At 28.8% G+C, this 27276-nt stretch overlaps 1 protein-coding gene and 2 long non-coding RNA genes across 49 annotated transcripts; 2 read left to right on the top strand and 1 right to left on the bottom strand.

Annotated features, from left to right (window-relative positions):
* Window positions 1-4236: 4236 nt before the first annotated feature.
* Window positions 4237-5336, bottom strand: LOC113784936 (uncharacterized). Its single transcript, XR_003471087.2, has 2 exons — window positions 4887-5336; window positions 4237-4477 (listed from the first exon to the last, which is right to left on the bottom strand). It is a non-coding gene; the product is annotated as an uncharacterized lncRNA (long non-coding RNA).
* Window positions 5337-11545: 6209 nt separating this feature from the next.
* LOC101502128 (uncharacterized) lies at window positions 11546-15119 on the top strand. 8 transcript variants are annotated; one of them, XR_012162731.1, is made up of 6 exons: window positions 11546-11975; window positions 12088-12155; window positions 12251-12345; window positions 12513-14154; window positions 14381-14503; window positions 14837-15119. It is a non-coding gene; the product is annotated as an uncharacterized lncRNA (long non-coding RNA). The 8 variants fall into 8 exon arrangements; XR_003471096.2 differs by having other exon boundaries at window positions 12513-13261; window positions 13426-15119; XR_003471092.2 differs by having other exon boundaries at window positions 14381-15119.
* Window positions 15120-19990: 4871 nt separating this feature from the next.
* Window positions 19991-25965, top strand: LOC101503940 (aspartic proteinase 36-like). Of its 40 annotated transcripts, none has more exons than XM_073368002.1 (24): window positions 19991-20229; window positions 20307-20356; window positions 20434-20561; window positions 20924-21161; window positions 21341-21559; window positions 21641-21871; window positions 22238-22465; window positions 22924-22967; window positions 23045-23093; window positions 23171-23221; window positions 23300-23350; window positions 23428-23477; window positions 23555-23604; window positions 23682-23731; window positions 23809-23858; window positions 23936-24112; window positions 24190-24238; window positions 24316-24364; window positions 24442-24491; window positions 24560-24609; window positions 24687-24736; window positions 24814-24943; window positions 25030-25123; window positions 25591-25965. In XM_073368002.1, exons 4-8 carry the CDS (start codon window positions 20947-20949, stop codon window positions 22925-22927), a joined length of 897 nt encoding a protein of 298 aa, XP_073224103.1. In that variant the 5' UTR covers window positions 19991-20229; window positions 20307-20356; window positions 20434-20561; window positions 20924-20946; the 3' UTR covers window positions 22928-22967; window positions 23045-23093; window positions 23171-23221; window positions 23300-23350; window positions 23428-23477; window positions 23555-23604; window positions 23682-23731; window positions 23809-23858; window positions 23936-24112; window positions 24190-24238; window positions 24316-24364; window positions 24442-24491; window positions 24560-24609; window positions 24687-24736; window positions 24814-24943; window positions 25030-25123; window positions 25591-25965. The 40 variants fall into 40 exon arrangements, with proteins under 40 accessions (XP_073224103.1, XP_073224067.1, XP_073224076.1 ...); XM_073367966.1 differs by having other exon boundaries at window positions 19992-20229; window positions 21341-21871; window positions 23936-23985; window positions 24063-24112; XM_073368003.1 differs by having other exon boundaries at window positions 19996-20229; window positions 21341-21470; window positions 21612-21871.
* Window positions 25966-27276: the final 1311 nt, after the last annotated feature.

Below are 27276 nucleotides of genomic sequence, written 5' to 3'. Positions count from 1 at the left end.
TACATTTGCTTCTCTGAGGTCTTTCATATCAAAGTTTTACTCAACAAAGATTTCACATTATTTACAGCATGAATGTTTGAACCAAATATGAGTAAGTCGTCTACATAGAGACATATGATAATGCAAATATCATTTTCAGATTTGTAATAAATACATTTATCACTTTCATTTTCACTTTAAACTTATTCATTATAATCAAGTTGTCAATTTTTTCATGCCATTGCTTAGAAGTTTATTTACCATACAAAGACTTATCTCACTTACATACCTTGTCTTCTTGTCCATGAATTACAAAACCTTCAGGTTATTCTATATAAATTTCTTCTTCCAGGTCACTATTTAAATAGGTTGTTTTAACATCCATTTGGTGTATCACCAGGTTATGAATAGCTGTAAGTGATATGAGCAACCTAATGGATGTTATTCTAGGGACTGGTGAAAAAGTGTCGAATAAATCTATATTTTCTCTTTGTCTAAAACCTTTGGCTACAAGGCGTACCTTGTAATTATCAACAGCTCCATCGGATTTTAGTTTCTTTTTCAAGATCCATTTAAAATCTATTTGTTTGCAACCGGGAAGCAAGTCTACTAGGTGTTAGGTCATGTTAGACTCTAGAGAATCCATTTCATCGTTTATTGCTTCTTGCAATAAATCTGCATCCAAATATGACAAAGCTTCTTAAAGATTTGCAGGATCCTCTTCTAAAGTATAGGCTGCATATTTGCGTTCATACATTTTAACAACTCTGACTCTCATACTTCTTTGAGTTTTTGTTTCGCCTTGTTTGCTGCTTATAATTATAGGAACTTGACTTGATTCGCTATCCCCACTATTTATCTATTTGAAGGGAATTTATTTTAATATAAGTCAACATCATTTGACTTTATGATCACTTTTGCATTTAGGTCATAAAACCTATACGTTTTGTTTTTTACTGCATACCCAATGAATACACATTCATAGACTCTACTGGGGAGTTTAATTCGCTTGAGATCGGGGATTCTGACATAATCCAGACAACCCCAAGTTTGAAAATAAGACAAATTTGGTTGTCTTTTCTTCACTATCTCATAAGAAGATGTTTTGTTTTTAGATTTAGGAATTCTATTCAAAACATAGCAAATTAGCAATATATTTTTCGCACACCAATGAGATGCAACACTAAGCATACTAGCAACAACTAGTTCAATAAGAGTGCTATTTTTTTTTTCCCACTTTACCATTCACTTCAAGCGATTATGGTACAGTTGTTCCTTGTATAATTCCAGACAATTTTTAAAAATTATTAAACAAACTAGAATCATACTTGGAACCTTTTAATCTTTCTACTAAATTGATTTTCAATTTCAGTTACAAAGATCCTTAACATGTTAAGTGTTTCACATTTATTTTTCATTTCTTGTTAACGTCTTCGCATATATTAGAGTGTAATAACTCTAAAGACTTAGATTCTCTAACTGCAGATTTATGTGAACTCTTTGTTATTTTAACTACAAAAATCACATTTTTCAAAATCATTTAACAATAACTTTGGAATTAAACCTAAGTTACTTAATTTTGAAATGAGATGTGTTCACATCACATAGTATAGAATGTCAAAAATTAAAATCACACAACATGTAAGCAAAAAAAGATATTTTATTGATTTCAACATTCAAACATAAAAATATACTTTATTGATTTCAACATTCAAACATAAAGAGACATATTAAATTTCAACATTTAATTTAAATATGTCATGAGTGATGTACCTTAATAGATGATCTCATGAGTTGTCTTCTAAATTTTACAGGAGTGTGCCTCCACGGATTTGTCATCAGTCATCTAATATTCTGGGTAGCAGCTCAAAAGATACTTATTTAGAGCATCTCAAACATCTCTAGTAGTATTGCTGGAAATGTAATACTTATACAGATCATCAACAAGTCGATTAAGAATAAAATTCTTATCATTATTCCCTCATGAGTTAATTCTTCAGCTTTCTTATCCTTTTCTGTTTGCTTCAAATTGAAACAGTTTATTGAAATAAGAGGCGACATAACAAAATCCAGTTATCTCTTCAGTTGACATGACATAAAGAAACGTTTTAAAATTATTATTTTTGAGTTTTAGAAAACTATTTAAAAATCACAATTTATGCCACCGAAAATATTACTGGGTTGAGTCGTAGACTATGTCGTTCTCTTTAAGACATTTCGCGGCACTGCTCAAATTGTGCAAGACAGACTATCAACCACAAAGTTCTCAAGATAAAACAACCCAGATTCACTGGATTAGAGTTCCACTGCACCGTAGAAAGTCGTTCTAGAATTACACCCTCAATATGACGGTTAAAGTTACTCTCAATATGACGATTAAAGTCACTCGCAATATGGTACTATGACCACTCATAACTACGACTGGTACTATGACCACTCTAAAAAACAAAGGGACTATGACACAACAACCGTTCTAAAAACCAAAGAGACTACAGTATAACAACCGCTCAAAAATCGAAGGGACAATGGTACAAACCGCTTTAAAATATCAAAGAGACATAAAGAAAGGGAAGAATTGGCTCGTAAATTAGGCGAGCATAATAGAAACGAGAGATAAGAGAAAGTTGAGAAATGAATCCAACTTTAGTGTGTTTTTCATAATAGTTTGAAACTCATTATATAATGATGTAAACAAACTCACATATGTTTTCTATCCAATATGAGACTTTAATATTTACAGAGCTGATAACTACTCAAAATATTAGAATTTTTCAATGTGGGACTTCAAAAAATAATTATTTCCAATGTGGGACTTGAATTTTAAAAAACATGTTTCTTTCCACTTGAATTTACTAAAAATATTTCTTTCCAATGTGAGACTTCAACAAATTTTTAAATTCACACAATAAAATACTTCATGTTCCATCATATTTCTCTCAAAACAAACAAATCTTTAATATCCAAATGACATCTTAATTAAAAGGGTGGCATATTGTATTCATTAATTTTTTTTAAAGGAAACAACATAAATCATATAATTTAAAATGTCATTTAGAATACAATATTTCTTGTAAACTCAACTAACGAGTTTTGACAAAAAGATGAACACTCAACAATACAATCGAAAATTATAAAACCAAAATATGATATATCCAATTTGGGTTTACTGAATCCGACCACTACTAATTGTTAGTCGAGTTCTAATATGACATTAGTAATATTTAACTCCTTCATCCATGCAATAGCTATGCTAAATCCCATAGTCTCTCCTTCTCTAACTTCATTACAAACACACATATCAATTACTATACAATCACTAACAAAGGCCGCATCAATATTATATTTAAGCATATCCGCAGGAGGTCGAACCCAACGAACATAATTCGTCGTTTGTAGATGTTGTTATACCGTTGTTGGCCGGACTTGAACGCTCTGCCATTGCTGTAGAGACATGGCGGCGCCCATACATACTGTGTGCAGGTTTTCATCCTCATCATTCCATAATTTGGCATTGCGACTTTGCAAAATACTCCATAACATGGTGCACCAAATATTGCGCTTATGCTTGGATAATTGATTAACCATAATAAAAAATAACCATAATATAAGGCTCCATAATATCCAAAAAAATGTTTCAAATATCAATAGCAAAAAGGGCAAGAAGTAAACAAGTGCCAAGATTTTTCCATAGTAACATGACAATTTAAACAATTTTGAGGACACCGCACACCTTTCATTCACGACATATGTCACGTAGGCACACATTTTTGAAGACCCCTCCATATAAAATTCTTAACAACGGGAGGTAATTTCAAACTCCACACCAAAGGCGAATTCTCATCCACATGCAAATTTGAGGTATTTATGATGTTGTTCATAGTTAATTCAGCAGATATAACAACAAACATATCTTTCATATTTGGCCATCATGTGCACTGACGGATCTTAACAAGTTTTATTGGAGACTTTCATATCATTGATTTTGGTATAGTGGTATTTCTAATTTTTAGATGTATTACAAGTAACCGTTTGAATCCAATCTTTTAAAATTTTGTCAAAGAAACTTTTTTGGGGTGGTCATAGCCTCGCCTCTCATAAGTAAGCTCCTCCCCTGATCATGTGACATAGTCATGTTTGATTATTCGTAGCAACGGTTTCATATGAACAATATGTACATGTTCATAGTGTAGTACCCTAATTTTGTCCATTTTGAAAACAAATATAAAAAAGGAAATATGTTTTTTAAAAAAAGGGAAATAAAAATAATTACAATAAATAATTTTATTATGTATCATAAATTTACATTTTTATCTAATTAGAGTTTTAAAACCAAATCAAATTACAAACTAAGAATAAAGCCAAAAATAAATTACAATAAAAATCAAATCAGATCAAGCCATGCTATGTTGACTTTGTTCACTGCCAAACCCTGCCATGTTGATGATGACTGCCATTGATGCACAAGCCATGCTTGTTGGTACATCTGTTCCTGTTTTAACTGAATTGAGAAACATAAAAACATAATTTTTTAAATCAGTCTTGGTACACATTGTGCAGAACAAAGAGACAACTTTTCGAGTTTAAAAAAAAGAAACTAAAAGACAATTTAAAGCTCAGCAACAGAACAGATCAAAACAAATAAATCAAAATCATGAATGCATCAGAGGTGTAGAAAAAACGCAGATGATGAGCAAAGGAAAAAAAACATCAAACAGGAAATAGATAGAGAAGGACCAATGCAGACCAGAAAGCAACTAAACAGATAAAAAACTCTATAAATACACCTTATCAAAATTCAAAAAAAAAAAAAAAAGAGAAATCTGTGATTAATACTGATAAAAAACACACATCCAAAGAAGGAGATTGATAAACAAAAAACGAAAGAAAAATAAAACAGAGAAGAAAACCATTCTGAGGTTTCAATCGAGCTGCACACCGTCGTGCACCGCCGCTTCTATCCCCACCGTAGCCTCTGGTATCCGGAAAGGCAGGTACTTTCTCCCTTCATGTTTGCTTTTCTTTTCAAACTATGTGTTACTAAGACTGCGAATTTCTTTATATTGGAAAGAAAAATTTGAAATTAGAGTTTGAGTGATTCAAAAAAATAAAAACTCTTGTTTTTCTGCTATCAATGCTTCCTGTCTGAAGTTTGATATAGTTTGCTTAGAATCTTTTTTCATTTGGCTTTTATTTGTTTTTTTTATTATTAAAAACATGATGCAAGCTGTATCCTTACTGTTTCTCAGGCTTTTAGCATATGGACGTGACCACACTCTTTTTCCTACACATTAGCCTAGCTAGTAGTTATCTTAGTTAGGAATGAGTATGTATCTTTATTCTGATATTTCATGCCATAAGTCATTGTGTTTCATGGATGTAACTAACAATTAAGTAATGGATATATGTAACTACTAGTTAGCCTATTTTACTTTCATCGATAAAATATTTTAATAAATTTTCTTTTAGTTTTATTTTTGTGTTATTTAACAATAAAATGAATTTTGTTTTTATTATTTAATTAAAATTGGTGGAGCTGTGTATTTTTAGTATTAAAATGAATTTTATTTCTATCACTTGTTTAACTAAAAGATGTATTAAAATGAACTCCCACATGTATATTATTTTGGTTATATTATTTGATTAAAATATATTTTTGTTTATTTAATAGATCAAACTACAAATTTATATATTTTCTTTCACTACTATTTTTATTTTTTATTATTACTGATTTTACTTTATATAATTATTTAAATTTATTTATTATGCAACATCAAATTTTAATTCTCATAAAAAAAAAAGGTTAAAATATAATCAAATATTAAAAGAATGTGACTTTCTTTTAATTTTTATGAGTTGTTAGGAGACAAGTTGTGACAGCTTGGTAGTTTTACAACTCATTTTGGTAAATAAATTAATCAATAGAATTCTTAGAAAATAATTAAAGGTGACATATATTTAATCTTTGAGTTGTTAGGACACAAGTAGTACAATTTGATAGTTCTAAAATTCTCTTTATTTATTCATTCATTTATTTATTTTAATAAACTAATCTAAAATCGACCTATTTATTAGATGTAACTTTTTTTATCTCTGAGTGTTAAAACACAAGTTGTACTACTTGGTGGTTTTGAAACTCAATTTTAAAATCGAGAATAATAAAATATTTTTTTAGAGGATTAAATTAGATGTGACATCTTCTTTATTCCTTGAGTTTTAGGACACGAGTCGTACAACTTGATCGTCTTAAAACTCGTATTTTAAAGTATTTATTTCAAATCAAACTCTTTTATTTTTCTATTTTGTCAAAATATTTTTTTATCACAAAATAAATTTTCTTTAAAACACACTCAACACATCCGTTTGTTTTTAACCAAGAACTACGTAGCTTTGATTTCTCCATCGCACTGGGAGATACGTAGGAGCAAGATCACATTCTTGTCAAGCACATAAGTAAAAATTTCTTCTTTTGTCCTTTATTTGTTAAGTACATATTTATTTTAAAATCATATTTTAAAAATAGTAATAATTGTTATTCATATTTAATAATAAAGAAAAATAAATATACTTAAGTTAAAATTAATCTTGCACAATTAACTATAGGTAACCGTTTTTAACGGATGTCGTAGGGTGCTAATACCTTCCCTACGCATAATCGACTCCCGAATTCAAATTTGGTTTCAAAGACCATTTTCTTTTATTTTTATTTTTTTAAGGGTTTCTCAATATTTTCCCTATTTAAAAATAAATTTTGGTGGCGACTCCATTGAATTCGAGAAACACTCGAAATTTTAGGCCGCGACACATAGCTGAGAAAGTACTTCGCACGAGGTCTTCATCCCACTCCTTCTTATTTGGTAACCACGAGTCCGTTACCATCAAATCAAATGTTGATAGAGGTTGTAAAGTAATAGCATGAAAATCACTTATCCAACTTTGGTTCCAAACATTTAAGCTGATATCATCCCTTATAGCTCATCTGACGCCCTCCTTCAAGTAAAACTAACATTACTATCAACCTTTGGATCCATGAAGTTACCATTAGGATAATACTTAGCTTTAAAAAAGCTTCGCAACCAATAAATCATGATTATTCAAAAGCCTTCACCCTTGCTTTGCCAACATAGCTAAATTGAATGCGTAAATATCATGAAAAGCCTACCTCCAATCTCTTTCGTCAAAGATAACTTGTCCCACGACAACCGGCGGCGAGTACCACGGTTATCACCACGATTTGAACTCCACCAGAACAATTGTTCATCATTTTTTGAATCTCGTTACCTATTGAATGATGGATTTAAAAATTATATTGCAAAACTATACATACAAACAAGTTTTTTCTTTTTAAAAACTAAATTAAATAGACCCTCATTCAATGAATTTTTTTTAATATCCCATAATTTTATCCTCCACCCTATATAATAAACTCCACTATCTACTAATTTTCTTTCCATTACTCTAATTGGACCTACAGATACACTTAATGATATAACTCATTTGCTATCATATTTGCTTGAATGTCTGCACATTAGTTTCCTACAGATACGTGCGGCAACGTTTCAATTTTTTGATAAAAAATTTCAAATTGCCACTAAAATATTGACGTAATGATGAAATCTATTTGTACTTATAGTCATCAACTACACAATATGTAAGGAGTTTGAAAAATATAATGGCTGTCTGAAACATGTTTGCCAAAAGAGCTCAATGCCAAGAGAGTTTTGATCTCAACATGAAACACATTGGAAATACCTACACTTTCATAGAAGACAAACTGGAAGAAGCCCTCATAGTTCCTAACCAAACTTCTAAAGTCAGTTTTACTTGAATTTGTAAAAGCACTGCCATCGATATTCAGAACCATGTTATTTGCATCATCATGCTGCCATTAAACCTCACATGTTGCCAATGTTATTTTATATTTTTAAGTTAATTTTATCAAACATTTTAATTAACTTAATAACTATAAATTATAGGTTTGCATTAACTTAATAACTATAAATTAAAAGTTTGCAGTTATCAACTAATTTTTTCAAAAGAGTCTAACTAGTGTAAAATCCGTGCCATGCACAGGTAACTTTTTACAATGAAATTTCTTTGTACATATTTTAAATATTACAAAACTATATTAAAAAATATGTTTATTAAATGTACATATGAGAAAATTATTTAATAAATATAAAATTTTGTGAAGTCTTTATTATTTTTAGTATTAAAATTTTAATTTAATTTTTCCAAATTTAATTATTTCAATATTTAGCATATTCACACCATAATTGGATACATGAAAGTTTGAAATAAGAGACCTTAAATTTTATTTGTTGAATTGAGTTATACCATTTTGAAAAGAAAAAAAGTAATGGAAATATGGTTTCGTGTAAAAACTAACAACAGTTTTTTGTTACATTATACTAATTAAATGGTTGATATAAGTTAGAAGAAAATTAAAATATACAAAAAAGTCAAATAGAAAATTGAATAACCAAAGAATTTTGGCGAATAAGAAGCAAATAAATAAGTTTGTTTTATAGATGGAGGTTTTCAAAGAAGAATAGTAGAAAGAAAGAGAGGAGAGACAAATGTATCGTGAAGATAATAATTAATGTCCTGCAAATCCTCAACATTAAAATAAAATAATCTCCAAGGGTTTGTTGATGAAAACTAAAATAATATATTTCTCCAAATTAATTTTTCGATAATTATTTGTTGTTTTGTTTATAGTGTATATTACATTTTTTCAAATAGTTAAATGCCTCTTTCGATTTCAAACATAATATAAACTTCACTCAATTCCAAATATTTTATGCATTTACTAGTGATTGATTTTTTTGATCTTTCCTTAATCTCATCACATTCTCTTTTATTTTCACAAGTTCACCTCCATCCTCTCAAACTCCAATTACATCAACTTAAAAAAATTGAATAAAAAAATTGAATAATTCTTATTTTTTGATCTACATTGCATATCTAATTAAACCAATATTGCATATATTCAATCAACTTAACAAACAACATTAAGCTTAATTCTTGTTGTTAGAGAATAAGTGCCCTTATCTTTATCTTCTTTTTTTGTTTAATATTTATGTGTTTGATTTGAAATATTTGTATCGTAAATTTTCTCTGTGATATTCTTTACACTGAATATTTTGAAATGTCTATACAAACTAGAATTGAGGAAAATACTCAAGATTATGTATGCTAGCCCAACTCAAAGATAATAAGACAATTACGGTGTCAAATAAAATCATTAGTCTTTAATTATATATGTAGTTGGCGGTGAAAAAAAGAAGTAAGATAAATGAACTAAGTTTGATAATTCTTTATGTTTCATAATTGATTATGTACATTCTAGCTTAAATAATTTGTTTCTCAACAAAATAGTTTATTTGAAGTTATGTCTATTTTTGTTCATTTATAGATTCGTGTGTGACTTTCTCTTATTCAAACATGAATCATCGACCTCACATTTATAGTTTATTTAAAAATTTATCCGATTAATTAAACATATATATTTACATGCTTTCTATTATATTGATGTCAATTGCATTGAATTTATTTGTATTTCTCATGTAAAATTTGAGTTTTTTGTGACATCAATGAGGTGAAATAAATATAGAAAAACCACACAAAGTACTAAAATGGAATTAAAAAAATATTTTATGTGATCTTAATACAAATGGAATTAAAAAAGAGTATAATTTGATCTTAATTAAGATGAATATATATATATATATATATATATATATATATATATATTAGTATTACTTCCATGAAGAATTTATCAAATTTCATAATAACATAATTTATATATATACTTCGTTTGGTTGCTCATTGCAACAAGAATTAACGAATTTTAGTAGTTGTAATTTACCATCAAAGAAATAATATTTTAAGAATTATAATTTTTTAACTCGATCATTATAAATTAAATACAAAAAATATTTAAAAAAAAAAAACAAAACTACAAAAATTATTAAAGTAACCTATGCAACGCGTGAGTTCGATTCTAATCATTTATTAATAAAGTAGAGATGAGAAGAAGAAAATGTTTTTTATGTGAAATAGTAAAGAATTAAAATTGTCACTGCTTTTTTTTTTTTTTATGTGGAATAGTTTGCCATAAAAGTTGTTGAGTACTTTACATTTTAATTAGAATTCGAAAATCAAAAGATGTGTAATATAGATTTCCTTCATTATAAACAAAAACTCTTTAAGCTTCAATTAGCTGCTATTAGATGAGTCTAAAAGTGATGACGTCAAAGAGATATAATTTGTATTGAATGGAAGTAATAAATAATTTTTTGCATCATTTCTTAGCTGATATCTAATACTTGAGATATCTAAAGAAATTTTTTATTTGTTGTGGATTTACATGCGATTTTATTATTCACAACAAATGTTATTTTCTTTAATTCTAGTTGTCTCTGATTCTATATGCCACTGATTTTGGTTGCATCGGGTTATGGTTTCCGCTGGTTCTATTTGCCATTGATTGTGATTGCCTCTGGTTCTCTAGTGCCTCTAAGTCTTGTTGCTTTTGGTTCTGGTTATCTCTGATTCTGGTTGTCTCAGTTTCTAAAATACAGTCAAAGTTATTGACATGTTATTCAACTATTGATGAGTTCTATGTTTTTATTTTTATATAAATAAAGTAAAATTGTTTTTTAATCAAAATACAAAAGTAAGACAAGTTATACATACTATCAATATTTTGACTAATCTTTTTTTTTTTAATTTGTCTACATGTGCATTACTATAGTATCTATTTAATTGACTAAATGAATTTTTTTGATACATTTATCTATTCAATTTTGACCTAAATAATTTATCTATTCAATTTGTGTTCGTAACTCTAGTTGTCTCTAGTTATGTGTGGCTCTAGTTTTGGTTGCCTCTGGCTTAGGGTGCCTTTGATTCTAGTGCCTCTAGTTCTAAATGTCTCAGGTTATAGGTGCCTCTAGTTCTATTTGATTCTAATTCTAGTTGCCTCTGGTTGCCTTTGGTTCTAGTTGTTTATGCTTTTAGATGTCTTTGGTTTTTGGTGCATCTGGTTTTGATTGTCTCTACTTCTGGTTGCCTTTGGTTATTAGGGCCTCTAATTCTGAATGTCTCTAATTCTGGATGCCTCTAATTATAGGTGTAAGATCTCTTGTCAAACATAAAAAAAATTATTTAATAAATAAGTTGTAAATTATTTTTAAAATAATTAAAACATTTATTATTTAAGTAAAAAACAATTCACTTTGCGTAACTCAGAAACCAAATCTCTAAATAACTCTATAAAAGTAAGACAATTTCTATGGTACTATCAAATGTATATCAGTATTATTAATATTTTGACCAATTATTTTCTTTAATTTGTCTACGTCAAAATTTTTATAATATCTATTAAATTCTCTAAATTAAGAATTTTAATACATTTATTTATTTAATTATGAACTCAATAATCAAATAAATATTTTTCATAATTAAAATTATAAAAAAACATTATTTTAAAATAAACTCAAAAATTTGATAATATTAAAATTTGATTTGATTTTTACTAACATAAATATTTTTAACACTCTGTTGCCTCAAAGCTAACATAAACAACTCAGATTGTGTATTATTTTTCGTTTCAGACTTTATCCTTCATCTTCGGAAACTCTAGAGGCTCCATTTTTTGTTCTTGCCACTATCCTTCATCCTCCATTCACTTTCTCCTTCATCTTCATGACTTTTAAGGCCTCAATAAATGCCATCTCTCGTTCTATTAGCATCTCCATCTTCGCAATCTTCAGCGTCTCGGTAAACGTCACTTTACGGTTATGTTGATAGCACCAAAAGATATGTAGCAGCACGAACCCCATTCACCTTTGGCCGTTTTTCATTTTGTCTCTCTATTTCTCTCCCAAATCGCCTGAGCCCTAATCAACTTTCATCGTTTGTCATTTCTTAACTTCTCTTTCAACTTGAAGGAACCCTAACCTACATCTGGCGAATCCTAAGCACAATTTCAGGTAATTTCTTAATTTTCTTCTGAATTTCTACTTAAATTTGGTGTGTTTTGTTTTCTAAACATTTGTTTTGGTTTCAATGAATTGCTACTGACTCTATTTCGATCTTGGTTAGGATTTTGATTAGATCTGGTGTTATTGTGACATTGGAGCTCGAATGCTTCTATCCTTTAAAGCTTGAAGGTAATAAAACTACTAAGTTAACCTTTACCATTTTGTTCAGCTGCTTTTTCACCTCTGATTACTCTTTGTAATTGCTTAGCGCCTGTGACTTACAGGTAAACATGAAGGGAGTTCTGGCAGAAATTGTTGGAGCTTCCTCTCAATGTTCAATGGCTTGCTGAATGTGTTCAACAAGCTTGTGAGCTATTGGGTTAATTTTCTTCTGATAATAATCATTTTTTTAGGCTTTTGTTCCATGTATATGAAGTATATTACCAGGAGTCCATGTGTATGTGTCTCATTTTCTCCGTTCAAGTCTCTTTTGGTTTCTATGTATTTCTTTGCAGTGTTATTCAGAATTCTTATTTTTTTATGCAGATCAAGCCAAGTTTATTAGGGGCGCGCGACAAATAGTGAGATAGCACAATTTTGCGCGACATTCATTCTTAGACTTGAGTATGAAGTATTACCTAAGCAACAAACTTTTCGAGTTTAGTATGACATTGAGTTAGTATAGGTTTATTTTGTTATCTATACTAAGTCAATTTAGCTATAATTATTTTAGAAAATTATAAAATAGTGACTAACTTTAGGGACCGATTTAGTGACTGATTTAACTAATAACTTGATAAAACAATCACTAAATCAATCTCTAATATCAATAATTAATCTCCAAAAATGGTCACTAAATCAATCTCTAAAATTCGGTTGTCAATTCGATCGCCACACATTAGTGACCAGTGATTTACCTACTGATTTAAATTGGTCGCTAATTGATTTAATGACCGTTTTTTTTGATTTAGTGATTGAATTTTTAGTCTCTAAAGGTTGTTTTCTAGTAGTGTCACATCAATGGTCCTGCAACTCTTTCTATTCTTATTAACTTTAGGTGATGACACAAAAGGGAATACTCTGATTTTTTCCTTATGTTATCATTATTCATATGTTTATAATTATCATTATTCATATGTTTATAATGTAGGTGTAGGATTTTTGTGCACAAAGCTTCATTTTGCTGCTTCTTTATGAAACCTTTAGTAAGTTTTTACTGCAATTGGACTCTTGTCTGCTAAAATTATTTTGATGCAGGGGCTGGTGCTGTAATTAATGTTAAAGATTTAATTAAGGTATGAAGAATTTTATGTTAAATAGCATTACAAAAAGAACGAGTAAATCACTCCAAGGGGAGTGATGTTTTGACCTATATGCTTCTCTGCCTAATTTTTTAATTACTATGCTAGTTGTGTAGCGTCTATAAGTACTATTGTGAAACATGATGACATGAGTATAGGTAATGTTATTTAAGATCCATGGAGATTAAAGGTGAGAAGCTACCATAGTATATCAAGGTGCGAAGCTTCCATAGAATAAGAATTAGAGATTTTTTCGTCTTGGTACAGGATTATAAAAATGTTAGGTTACAAATATTGGGTCCATGAGAAAAATTAGATAAATTTTGTGAATATTGGTGTGTGGGTTGAATCTATGTTACCTTTGATTAATAAACCTGCACAATCTGAATTGTGTTGGATTTTGATGCTGACTTAATCATAATCATTTGTATGATTAAAGCAGTGCTTAATTTCAAATACACTTTAAGACATAGCCACAAAGAGAAAATAAGGACATAATTTGTGGGGACTAAATCACAAAAGTTATGGCAATCATGTCTTCTTATGGAGATTGACACATTAACAAGTTGAGTGATTCTCATTTGTTACTATCCATTTCATAGACTTGATATATTTCATTTAATATAACTCTTGGTTTTTGTTATTGATTTATTCCATCATTTGCTTGATTTCATGTTTATCTAATTGTCATTTTCTTTGTGGTTTATACTTTTTATATTTGAACATATTTCATGTTGGTTTTCTCTGTGCATATATATATCCATCAGTTACATGTATTGGTTCTTTTCTGCATATGAATTACTAATGAAACATGATGACATGAGTTTAGGTAATGTTATTTAAGATCCATGGAGATTAAAGGTGAGAAGCTACCATAGTATATCAAGGTGCGAAGCTTCCATAGAATAAGAATTAGAGATTTTTTCGTCTTGGTATAGGATTATAAAAATGTTAGGTTACAAATATTGGGTCCATGAGAAAAATTAGATAAATTTTGTGAACATTGGTGTGTGGGTTGAATCTATGTTACCTTTGATTGATAAACCTGCACAATCTGAATTGTGTTGGATTTTGATGCTGACTTAATCATAATCATTTGTATGATTAAAGCAGTGCTTAATTTCAAATACACTTTAAGACATAGCCACAAAGAGAAGATAAGGACATAATTTGTGGGGACTAAATCACAAAAGTTATGGCAATCATGTCTTCTTATGGAGATTGACACATTAACAAGTTGAGTGATTCTCATTTGTTACTATCCATTTCATAGACTTGATATATTTCATTTAATATAACTCTTGGTTTTTGTTATTGATTTATTCCATCATTTGCTTGATTTCATGTTTATCTAATTGTCATTTTCTTTGTGGTTTATACTTTTTATATTTGAACATATTTCATGTTGGTTTTCTCTGTGCATATATATATCCATTAGTTACATGTATTGGTTCTTTTCTGCATATGAATTACTAATGAACGAATGAAGAGAAGTTTAACCAAATAAAAAGGCTTTTTAGTCTTCATTGGTTTTTATATAACGTTAATATGTTATGTTTCTACTTGCAGAAGGAAAGAGCTTGAATAATGCAATTGTTGGTTGTAACCTGCTTATTTGCTGTTGCTGCCACAATAGTGGAGACATATGTTCCTATGACTCTTGGTTTGTTGGTAGAAACTTGCAATCAAGGCTTATTTTGAATTTTTATCCTTACCTGTAAAGTTCTTTATTTCCCTTTACTGTATAATTATTGTATCTATCTTCCCACTTTCTTAGGAATCTTATTTCACTCTACTACTAAATTGTTTTGATAAATGTATTTAAATAAATTTTGATAAATTTGATCTTTAATATTTTTTCTACTTTTAAATATTACAAACAAATTTGAAATACTTTAGAAATGTGTTTATAAAAAAAGTAAAATAATAAAAATAATAAGCTGTGGATTTATTTCAAGATTTATCTATGAATCTTAATTTTATGTGTATTTTGTTCGGAAATTACATGTGGAATTATATGTGGAACGTTTACGAAATTTACCTGCGAAAATGGCCACATACCTAAAGTTGGAATTTTTTATCAAACTTTTGTTCTGGATATGTTCAATTTTTTACTGAAGAATCTGCAGGCCATCTACATGCGGATTTCAAATCTTGGTGTAATAATTATCCACAGATTTTACGCGATGGAAAAACAAATTTTTATTAAAAGCCGAAATATAAATGAATGCAACTCTATTATTACTTATTCCTTCTTGCAAGACACTAAAATTTGCCTAATGTGTTACACTTACACATGTTTAACGAATGTTTCTTTTTCGTTTTTCTTGTTTTTATTTGGTAACTTCTTGTTTCTTTGTTTAAATATTGGTCAACTGATTTTTATTAAAAAATTAAATTATATATAATAAAAGTGTAAAAAGTTTTTATAATATCAATCAATTATCATTAAATTAATAATCAGGGATGATTATATGAAGATTTGATTGATAAATTTGTTTCAAAATATGTTAGAAAGAGTACTTTTATAAATAATTAGAAGGTTAATATTAACTTGAAATTTTATTTATATATTATTTACAATTTACTTATTTTGATTAATCTAAATAAAGAAGTTTGAGTTTTTTGTGTTTCTTTAGGTAAAATTATATTTTAAAATAACTTATAATTATTAAATTTTTTTTTATTAAGGATCCAATTTGTTAAATTCGAATAGGATCTCAAAAAGTATTAAGGCGGCTGTGTTAGTAATATTTAATTTTTGTCATCCCAAACTAAATTGTAATCCAAGTATATGCAGATACATTATCTGACGAGTATGAAACATATATCTTAATAGATATTTTGATTAGTGTTAGTTAATTGATACAAATGGATATAAATATAAATATAAATATATATATATATATATATATATATATACTTGTTAGTAAATTAATAAAATTATTAATTTTTAGTTTAGAAGGGATGATAAATACTACCATAAATTACTCACATAACTACGAGTTCTTAAGTTCAAACTAGAATATGACATCGAACTTAACAATATCAACATTTTACCAGTTAAGTTGTAATTTAAAGACTAAATTTATTAAATTTTATTTATATGTTAATATTTTAATACTTTTATAATAAACATTATGATATATTTTAATTATGTGCTAATGTTTTAATATTTTCATGTAATACTACTTTTTGTGATAATTGACATAGAAGTTTTAATAACAATTTTCAAAAATGAAATTACCAAATAGATTTGGTTTATTCTCTTTTTAAAAATAGTTTTTGAAAAATAGATTACCAAATAAATTTTGTCATTTTGTCATTCCTAAACTAAAAAGAAGAAAAAAAGATTACTAAACAAATTTTAATTTTGTTTTCTTTCTTAAAACAATTTTTAAAACTAAATTCTAAAACTAATTTTATAATCTAAAAATCAAATGTGTTTCAGACATGTTTCTTAGCGCCTATAATATTTTAAAGCTTTATTTTATAGTCGCTATACAAATTCTCACCTTTTTATCCTAATTTTTTTTTAATTCATTTTGTCTTTATTTTAAAAGTTTTTGTAAAAAAATTGATATTTTTAATCCCTATAAAATTAAATTATGAATTAAAAGAATAAATTTTTTTTATAAAATAAAACTTGAAATGTCATAATTTGTAGGGCCTAAAAATATACTTAACTATAAATAAAAGTTTTGCCCAATGAGAACATAATAATTACTTATGTAAGAATTATATTCTTAATGGACTTGTTGATGATATGTATGATTATTACAGTTCTAACAATACTGCTAAACAGATTTGAGATACTCTAAAGAAGAAATATGGTACTGAGGAAACTAAAGCCCAAAAGTATGTTGTTAGCTGCTACCTCAAATATCAAATTACAAATGACAACTCAGTGGAAGTTCAGTCCCACAAAATCTAAAAAATAGCTCATGAGATCATCTCTGAAGGTATGCTCCTAAATGAACAATTTCAAATTGCTGTTATTATTGACAAACTACCATCTGCTTGGAAATATTTAAAAAATTCTCTCAGGAATAAAACAAAAGAGTTATCATTGGAAAGTCTGATAACCTGCCTTAGATATGAGGAATCCAAATGTCCCAATTATAAGGCAATAACAACCTCATAGAAATGACAATTTCCCGCCATTTATCTGTTTTAGATGTGGGAAAGAAGATCATATGGTACACAAGTGTAGAAACAAGCCAAACCATGCTCAACAGAGCAATTCATTGCTATGATAAATAAAATCAACATTGTTGGTGGATCAGATGGATGGTTGGAGCTTCATAGTCATCAACTGCAACCAACCAATCTCTCTATTATTTAATTATTAAATTCATTTATTTTCATTCTTAGATTTACAATAAATCCGATTTAACCTAGAAAATAATTTCATAATTAATGAAGATTTTAAATTGAATTAACTAAACAACCCTCATGCTAAATAAATTTTAATATAAAATAACTCAATGTTTCTAAGAGTTGTCCTTTGAAATTTGTATTAATTAGAGAACGAGTTAGTTCTAGTAGCTTTCTGGCATTATCTACCGACATTGTCTAAATTGAGCTGTACCTTAAATTAACTATAACAATTTTTTATTTAGTTATAATTTTAGACATCTATCTTATTTATAAATAAAATGAGAATTACATTGATTATATTACTAACAAATTATTCTCGATGCCTCTCATTCTGAAATATGCCGCATTTCCTATTACAAATTATCATTTGCCATGAAAATATTTAATAAAATAATTATAATTAAGATAATAAAACATAATATATTTATTAATTTTACTTTACATTCGCGGTTACAAGCATCTCCCATAATTTACCTCTCTTTAAAGGGAATATACGATTTTGATTTTTTTCAAAAAAAAAACAATAAAAATTGAATAATTTATTTCTAATTATAGCACCAATATGATTCAAGACATTTATTTTAAATAAAAAAAAAATTGAAACGAAAACAATTTCCAATGTGATTGACATTGAAATTGTTTCAATTTGAAATTTATCTCTTGTCAAACATAAATTTTTTAGCGGTGTGATTCCAATAAATCACCAATATATATCAATTATATTATAGATAATTTCCAACGTCGTTGATACCGTTTCAATTATCGTTACGATAAATATTCATTTTTTATATTAATATGATGAATATTGATTATGTTTCGGTCAATAAATTATATTTGAAGAGGGAACAAAAAGTGGTTTTTTTATACAAATATCCTCTTTTTAAAATTTTAATACTAGATTGTCCCACTTTCAAAAAATAATACCAAAATGTCCTACTTTTTAGTCCCAGTTGCAGGTCGCAACCTGGGGATGCGACTTCCTAAAGAAAAAAATTCCAACCTCACTAGATGGTCGTATCTTGGGGATGTGACCTCCTACTTGCTTAATTTTTTTTTTTGTTCAATTTTATTATTTATTATTGGGTATATTATATTTATTATTATTAAATATTTTAAAAATAATTATAACATTAAAAATACAAAATATTATTATAAATAATAAAAATAATTAAATTAATAATATTATATAACTTTTAATAATTATTATAATAATAAAAATAATAATAATAATTTTAATAATAATAATAAAAAGAAAATTCTATTAATTAAAACATTTAAAAAATCAAAATATTATTATGAAAAATAATAATAATAAATTTAATAATATTATAAATTTTTATAATAATAATAATAATAACAACAATAATAATAATAACAATAATAAAATACATTAATAAATAATACTAATAATTTTATAATATTCTAAATTTTAATAAAAATAATAATAGTAATAATAATAATAAAGTAGATTATATTAATAAAATAAAATTAGTTAAATTGAACCAATAAAATATATTAAATTAAAAAAAACAAAAAATTGAAAGAAAAAATACATCAAATTTATATTTTATCATTATTATCATTAATTTGATGTATCATTATTATCATTATTATTATTGTTGTTATTATTATTATTATTATTATAAAAATTTATAATATTATTAAATTTATTATTATTATTTTTCATAATAATATTTTGATTTTTTTAAATGTTTTAATAAATAGAATTTTCTTTTTATTATTATTATTAAAATTATTATTATTGTTATTATTATTATTATTATAATAATTATTAAAAGTTATATAATATTATTAATTTAATTATTTTTATTATTTATAATAATATTTTGTATTTTTTAATGTTATAATTATTTTTAAAATATTTAATAATAATAAATATAATATACCAAATATAATATACCCAATAACCTAAAAAGTAGAATTTTCTTTAAGAAGTCGCATCCACAGGTTGCGACCTGCAACTGAGGCTACAAAGTAGGAAATTTTGGTATTATTTTTTGAAAGTGGGACAATCTGGTATTAAAATTTTAAAAAGAGGATATTTGTATAAAAAACCCACAAAAAGTATATCCAACCTTGTTTCAAAACTCATTAGAGCTAATTTCGCATGTGAATTATGATTCTAATGTTTAAATTACTGCTGTCATTCTGGAACAAAATTTTATTAAAAGATAGATGGTCCATGGACAATTTGGATATTAAATTTAAATAATTTTTTTAATTCATATACCTTTTAACATTTTCAAATGCTGTAAAGGATTTGTGATTATTTGAAAATTCATATACCTTTTAATTCATATACCAAGTTAAAGTGGTTCTCTTGAAAATTGAGAGGAAATTTAATATTTATTAGATTATTTGAAGTTAAAGTGCTTCTCGCCGCCTCACGCTTCACTCTCACTCTCACGTACGAGATTGGGGATGGAATCGGTTTTAGGGTTTTGATACATACCTTCCACGTGCCCATTTCGAAGATCTACTTTCACAAATTGCTTTTGTAGTGGTTTCCATTTTTATTAATTGGCTGATATGTAAATGCAAATGCAAATGCAAATGCAAAGGTGAGCCTTTGTCCTTCATTGCTAATTTTATCAGAATCTTCAATTGCTCTAACAAATGTATCACACTCTCTTTGCAGTTATTTTGTTACAAAGAATGGCAATTGTTATGCAATGCTGACTTGCAAAGGTCAGGCTTTGTCCTTAATTGCTAATTTGATCAGAATCTTCAATTGCTTTAACAACTGTATCACACTCTCTTTGTAGTTAATTTGTTTCAAAGAATGGCAATAGTTGATGCAATGCTGACATGCAAAGGTGACACACCATTAAAGGTGGTTGTCTTTTATACAAAGAAGAAGAACTTACTGATATGCTGATTTGCAAAGCTAAAGGTGATCTACTTATTCTTTATATTTTCGTTTATTTTCTTTGCTTCATTCATGTGGCTAGGTAGTGTATAAATAGAACATAGATCAGTATCAATTATCATTCTCATAACACCCTCGTTGCACTATCATTCTCTCTTTCTCTATTCTATTTATATTTCAATTTTCACTTCACCTATTCCACCACCATCTCCATTAGACCAGAAATAACCATAAACAAAGATGCAGTTCATCTACATTATAAATAGAACATAGATCAGTATCAATTATCATTCTCATAACACCCTCGTTGCACTATCATTCTCTCTTTCTCTATTCTATTTATATTTCAATTTTCACTTCACCTATTCCACCACCATCTCCATTAGACCAGAAATAACCATAAACAAAGATGCAGTTCATCTACATTACACTGCTGTTGTTGGCCAGCATTGCGGCACCTACTGTGTGCACCACTTACCTTCCTCTAAAACCGGTCATTCCACTCAACCACCGCGTTAAGATTGACACATTGATAGCTCGCGACAGAGTTCGCCACTCAAGAATCTTGGGTGGTTTTGGCGTCAGCTTCACAGTCCAAGGGATCGCTGATCTAAACTCCTTTGGGTAAGGCTAATCCTCTTTCTCGTTACTTCTTCATTTATTTCTTACTTCCTTGTTCTTTTTATTTTCTGGTATGCTCTGTCATGCATTTCTTATATTGTACAGAATTGAATTTCATTTTATTTTTATCAGATACGTGACAGTGAGATTTAATTAATACTATTGTTGGTTTGTTTCTTCAGTCTGTATACCACACAAGTAAAGCTTGGATCTCCACCTAGGGAGTTTACTGTTCAAATTGATTCCGGAAGTGACGTCTTATGGGTTAACTGTAATCCTTGTACCGGTTGCCCTCATTCCAGTGGACTTGGGGTCTGGATTTTCAATTTCCATCATTGCTTTTTTACTATACACATACTTATTTGTGGTGTAGTGTTTATTTTGTTGCCTTTGGAACCAAGGTATAGATTTGGAGCTCAACATTTGTTGCTTGTTGCGTTGTATTGTATACAGATTAAGCCTAATTTTTTTGACACAACTAGTTCATCCACGGCTGCACTAGTACATTGCTCGGACCCAATATGCCCTATCACGGTTCAAGGTGCGCAAGTTAAATGCTCTCGTAAGGTTAAGCATAATCAGTGCAGCTACAACTTTCAGTTTCAAGATAAGAGTGCTACCTCTGGTGTCTATGTCTCTGATGACATGTATTTTGACACGATCAAGCAGTCTTCTCTGACTAGTGTTAACTCTTCAACCACTATTTTTTTTGGGTGAGAAACTCCTATTCTTTTTCATTGTGGGCAGTTGAAAATATGTGTTGGTATGCTTTGTGGGATTCATAACATATAGAAATTAGACCTGGATAGGTGGGTCAAGGGAGCCTATCCTTGTAGAGGGAACTGTTGGACATGACTTGTAGGATTGAAAATCAGAGAGAATGTTGGGAAAGAAGAGTGGAATTAAATTGGTAATGCAGGTTTTGTCAATAGGTTGATTTATTTATAAAATGGAGAGCTTGTAAATTGGGATTTGCTTATCTTTTCTGGTAGTTTTTTCTTTCATTCTCGTGTTTTTGTTAATACTAATACTTAATATGGATTTTGGTAAACTTTATTGGATTTTTTTGTTGAAAATAGGTGTAGCACCTATCGATTTGGAGGTTTGACTGAGACAGCCAGAGCATTTGATGGAATCTTTGGGTTTGGCCCTAGTGATGTATCAGTTGTATCCCAATTGTCATCACAAGGAAAAACACCCAAAGTTTTCTCTCACTGTTTGAAAGGAGATGGAAATGGAGGAGGAATTCTAGTTATTGGTGAAATTGTGGAGCACAATATTGTTTATAGTCCAATGGTCCCATCACAGTATGTTCTCTTCTGCATTGCTTTTCCCTTTTTCTTTCTCCAATTTGTGGTTCATTTCTTTCCCCTTCAGTTTAGTTATGTTTTTTCATCCACAAGTTTTCATTACATGGTACACCCTTGTTATGTAACTATGATTGAATCAGCCTAGCAGTGGATAAGCATTTTAACATATTTTTAATTAATTGAATGTAAACGGTGATATTGCTTAAAATCATTTTAAAATAGTTCTTGTGTTGTTTTTTTTTGTATTTTCCTACTCTTGAGGTGATATTTTGCAGTATAATTGCCTAGTATTTTCTTTTTTAATTATATCTCAGGCTTCATTATGTCTTAAAGGTGATATTTTTATTAATTGGCTGATATGTAAATGCAAATGCAAAGGTGAGGCTTTCTCCTTAATTGCTAATTTGATCAGAATCTTCAATTGTTCTAACAATTGTATCACACTCTCTTTGTAGTTAATTTGTTACGGCAATAGTTGATGCAATGCTGATTTGCAAAGGTGAGGCTTTGTCCTTAATTGCTAATTTGATCAGAATCTTCAATTGCTTTAACAAATATATCACATTCTCTTCGCAGTTAATTTGTTACAAAAAATGGCAATAGTTATGCAATGCTGACTTCAAAGGTGAGGCTTTGTCCTTCATTTCTAATTTGACCAGAATCTTCAATTGCTTTAACAAATGTATCACACTCTCTTTGCAGTTAATTTGTTGCAAAGAATGACAAATAGTTATGGAATGCTGACTTGCAAAGGTGAGTCTTTGTCCTTCATTGCTAATTTGATCAGAATCTTCATTTTGCTTTAACAAATGTATCACACTCTCTCTGCAGTTAATTTGTTACAAAGAATGGCAAATAGTTATGGAATGCTGACTTGCAAAGGTGAGGCTTTGTCCTTCATTGCTAATTTGATCAGAATCTTCAATTGCTTTAACAAATGTATCACACTCTCTTTGCAGTTAATTTGTTACAAAGAATGGCAATAGTTATGCAATGCTGACTTGCAAAGGTGAGGCTTTGTCCTTCATTGCTAATTTGATCAGAATCTTCAATTGCTTTAACAAATGTATCACACTCTCTTTGCAGTTAATTTGTTACAAAGAATGGCAATAGTTATGCAATGCTGACTTGCAAAGGTGAGGCTTTGTCCTTCATTGCTAATTTGATCAAAATCTTCAATTGCTTTAACAAATGTATCACACTCTCTTTGCAGTTAATTTGTTACAAAGAAGGGCAACAGTTATGCAATGCTGACTTGCAAAGGTGAGGCTTTGTCCTTCATTGCTAATTTGATCAGAATCTTCAATTGCTTTAACTAATGTATCGCACTCTCTTTGCAGTTAAATTGTTACAAAGAATGGCAATAGTTATGCAATGCTGACTTGCAAAGGTGAGGTTTTGTCCTTCATTGCTAATTTGATCAGAATCTTCAATTCCTTTAACAAATGTATCACACTCTCTTTGCAGTTATTTAGTTACAAAGAATGGCAATTGTTATGCAATGCTGACTTGCAAAGGCGAGTCTTTGTCCTTCATTGCTAATTTGATCAGAATCTCCAATTGCTTTAACAAATGTATCACACTCGCTTTGCAGTTAATTTGTTACAAAGAATGGCAATAGTTATGCAATGCTGACTTGCAAAGGTGAGGCTTTGTCCTTCGTTGCTAATTTGATCAGAATCTTCAATTGCTTTCACAAATGTATCACACTCTCTTTGCAGTTAATTTGTTAGAAGAATGGAAATAGTTATGCAATGCCGACTTGCAAAGGTGAGGCTTTGTCCTTCTTTGCTAATTTGATCAGAATCTTCAATTGCTTTAACAAATGTATCACACTCTCCTTGCAGTTAATTTGTTACAAAGAATGGCAATAGTTATGCAATGCTGACTTGCAAAGTGAGGCTTTGTCTTTCATTGCTAATTTGATCAGAATCTTCAATTGCTTTAACAAATGTATCACACTCTCTTTGCAGTTAATTTGTTACAAAGAATGACAATAGTTATGCAATGCTGACTTGCAAAGGTGAGGCTTTGTCCTTCATTGCTAATTTGATCAGAATCTTCAATTGTTTTAACAAATGTATCTTGCAGTTAATTTGTTACAAAGAATGACAATAGTTATGCAATGCTGACTTGCAAAGGCGAGGCTTTGTCCTTCATTGCTAATTTGATCAGAATCTTCAATTGCTTTAACAAATGTATCACACTCTCTTTGCAGTTAATTTGTTACAAAGAATGGCAATAGTTATGCAATGCTGACTTGCAAAGGTGAGGCTTTGTCTTTCATTGCTAATTTGGTCAGAATCTTCAATTGCTTTAACAAATGTATCACACTCTCTTTGTAGTTAATTTGTTACAAAGAATGGCAATAGTTGATGCAATGCTGACCTGCAAAGGTGACACACCATTGAAGGTGTCTTTAATAGAAAGAAGAAGAACAAGAAGTTAGTGATATGCTGATTTGCAAAGCTAAAGGTGATGCACTTATTCATAGAAAAAAGTGTTTGTGCTATCAGGATTTGTGAATATCTCATTAAATATTGTGTTTGTTATATATTCAGTATAGATATTTTTCCTTCGATCAACTTTAACTTTGCGGGTGGAGCGTCCATGGTTCTAAAACCAGCACAATACCTTGTGCGCCATGATTTCATGGTAAGCATTGAAGTATTTATGTTTTGCTCTGGTTATATTCTTGCATATAAGTAAGTTATTTTTTGGAATTGTTTGTCACTGATGTGAAAATATGCTTTACCAGTTTGCTTCAACTTGGTGTATTGGTTTTCAAAATACACAAGGTGGATCTTCAATATTAGGAGTTAAGATGGTGGACAAATTTAAACAAATTATGAATGCTGCAAAGAATTGGAAAAAAAAAATAGAATCTCTCATTTTGTTATTAAATGGAAACTTTTATAAATGGTAAAATATTCTAAAGATATCTTATGTTTCTGTTGATAATTGAAAACCCATGATGATAATGATTAGATTCTAATTATCATCATTCAATTTGATTTCAATATATATTTAAATTTATGTCTGTTCACCATTTGTTAAAACAATCTAGTTTGCAAGAAATACACATTTGTTCAATATGTCTTACAATTGAAAACTCTTTTTAGGTTCTATGCCTGTCAACATCTCTATGATCCGGAGCAAGAATAAAAACATAAATTCAAGAATAAAACGATCGAGTGCCAGCAGCTTAGAGATAAGGATTCTCTGCACGTTATTACATGTAACCTTTGTTGCTTTTCTTATGCACATAATATATTTATCATGAAGGAAAGATATGATATCTATTGTGCTAGAAATAAATAATTTATGAATGTACATTTTCATTTGAGAAGTTTGGGAGGCTAATGAAACAAATGACTAGGATGAGTGGATATGTAAAGAGAGATGAAATTAACACTGTCTGCATTCTCTCATTGAGTGAATCCAACCACATATAATTTATTGTGATGTGCCAGATTAATTTTATTTGTTATACTATATGATCCACTCTTAGTACAAATAAATATGATAATAACTAACTATAGTTTATAGACAGTGATCTGATTCATTATGTAGCTTTCTTTTTGCCCTGATTCATTATGTAGCTTTCTTTTTGCCGCTTTAAATTCCAACCATGTCATGCAACTCCAAATATCATTGCAATGTCCTCAGAAGCCCAACCCTATTGCATTTTCCCATTATCTTATTTCATTTTGAAATCTCTTTTTATTTTGGTTTTGAAATTTGTATCGATTATATATTACCAACAAACCCTATTTTCCTTTAAACAATTTAATAGTGTTCTTATATATATAACTACTGGTGGCTAGCTCAAAATAAAGAAAAAGAGAGAGATTTGATCTTATTTATATTGGCATAAAATTGAAAAAACATCTAATTTACACTTTTATTGATGCAACCTGAACTTTTTCAGTATGAGTTGAATTTTAGAAGTCACATTTTCTCTTTTTCCACTTTGGTTTCTTCTGTATAGATGTTTTATCATTCTATCATGCTCAACTCTTTTGAATGAGATTTCATTTTTCATCTTGTACATGCTCTTTCTTATAGATTTGATTTATTAGTTATTTCAATCTCTGTCATGTTGGATGCATATCTTGACAATCTCTTTAATTTCACTGTATGATGATTTTGACAATGATTCTAATGCATTGAAGGAATTTTTTACTTTCATAGCTATCTTTCACAGTTTTAGAGAAAATAATAATAAAATCCTCGTCTAACCAGATGAAGAAAATCCATGGTTCCACTCCTATTATATATGTTCCTCGTTTAACTTGTCTTATAATTATTTTCATCGAATACCAGAACACATGAGAATTATTACAACATGCTATCGCCTTTATTGTCGAGTGAAACACATTTAAGGTTTAGGCTATTGAGAGAAGTAAATTTAATTTATGTGATGCCAAACTAAATTATTACATAGCATATCTGACGAAAAGAATTATAACATAACACCTTCAAATTAAAATTGAAAGATGTCGGTTGAAGATGTTTTCTTATTATGAGATAAATAGAAAAACTTATATAACAATTCACAGAGCAATTAGATCAATAATAGGAAAACAAATTATTACTGGAAATAAAGTGGAAATAAAGAGGAATGAATATTCCTACTAGCCAGACTTCAAGAGTCAAACTCCTACATGGGACTATAATATCCTCTACAAAATAAATTGCGTTTGGTAATCATATTCTTAAAATCTATATTATACTAGAGATGAAAAATAAAATAAAAACTTGTTTGATGGTATATTATATGGTTTATGCGTGTACTTCATGCCGGC

Source organism: Cicer arietinum, chromosome 4 (genome assembly GCF_000331145.2).
Source record: "Cicer arietinum cultivar CDC Frontier isolate Library 1 chromosome 4, Cicar.CDCFrontier_v2.0, whole genome shotgun sequence".
In the NCBI taxonomy this organism is placed as follows: domain Eukaryota; kingdom Viridiplantae; phylum Streptophyta; class Magnoliopsida; order Fabales; family Fabaceae; genus Cicer; species Cicer arietinum.
This window is presented reverse-complemented; position numbering and strand designations above follow the sequence as displayed.

What these genes read in the sequence shown, in the direction of transcription:
- LOC101503940 (XM_073368001.1), top strand. Translation starts at nt 20,947, where the DNA reads ATGCAGTTCATCTACATTACACTGCTGTTGTTGGCCAGCATTGCGGCA. An exon ending in GCTGATCTAAACTCCTTTGG is followed by an intron (nt 21,162 to 21,340) that starts GTAAGGCTAATC and finishes TTGTTTCTTCAG; the next exon opens with TCTGTATACCACACAAGTAA. An exon ending in TCAACCACTATTTTTTTTGG is followed by an intron (nt 21,872 to 22,237) that starts GTGAGAAACTCC and finishes TGTTGAAAATAG; the next exon opens with GTGTAGCACCTATCGATTTG.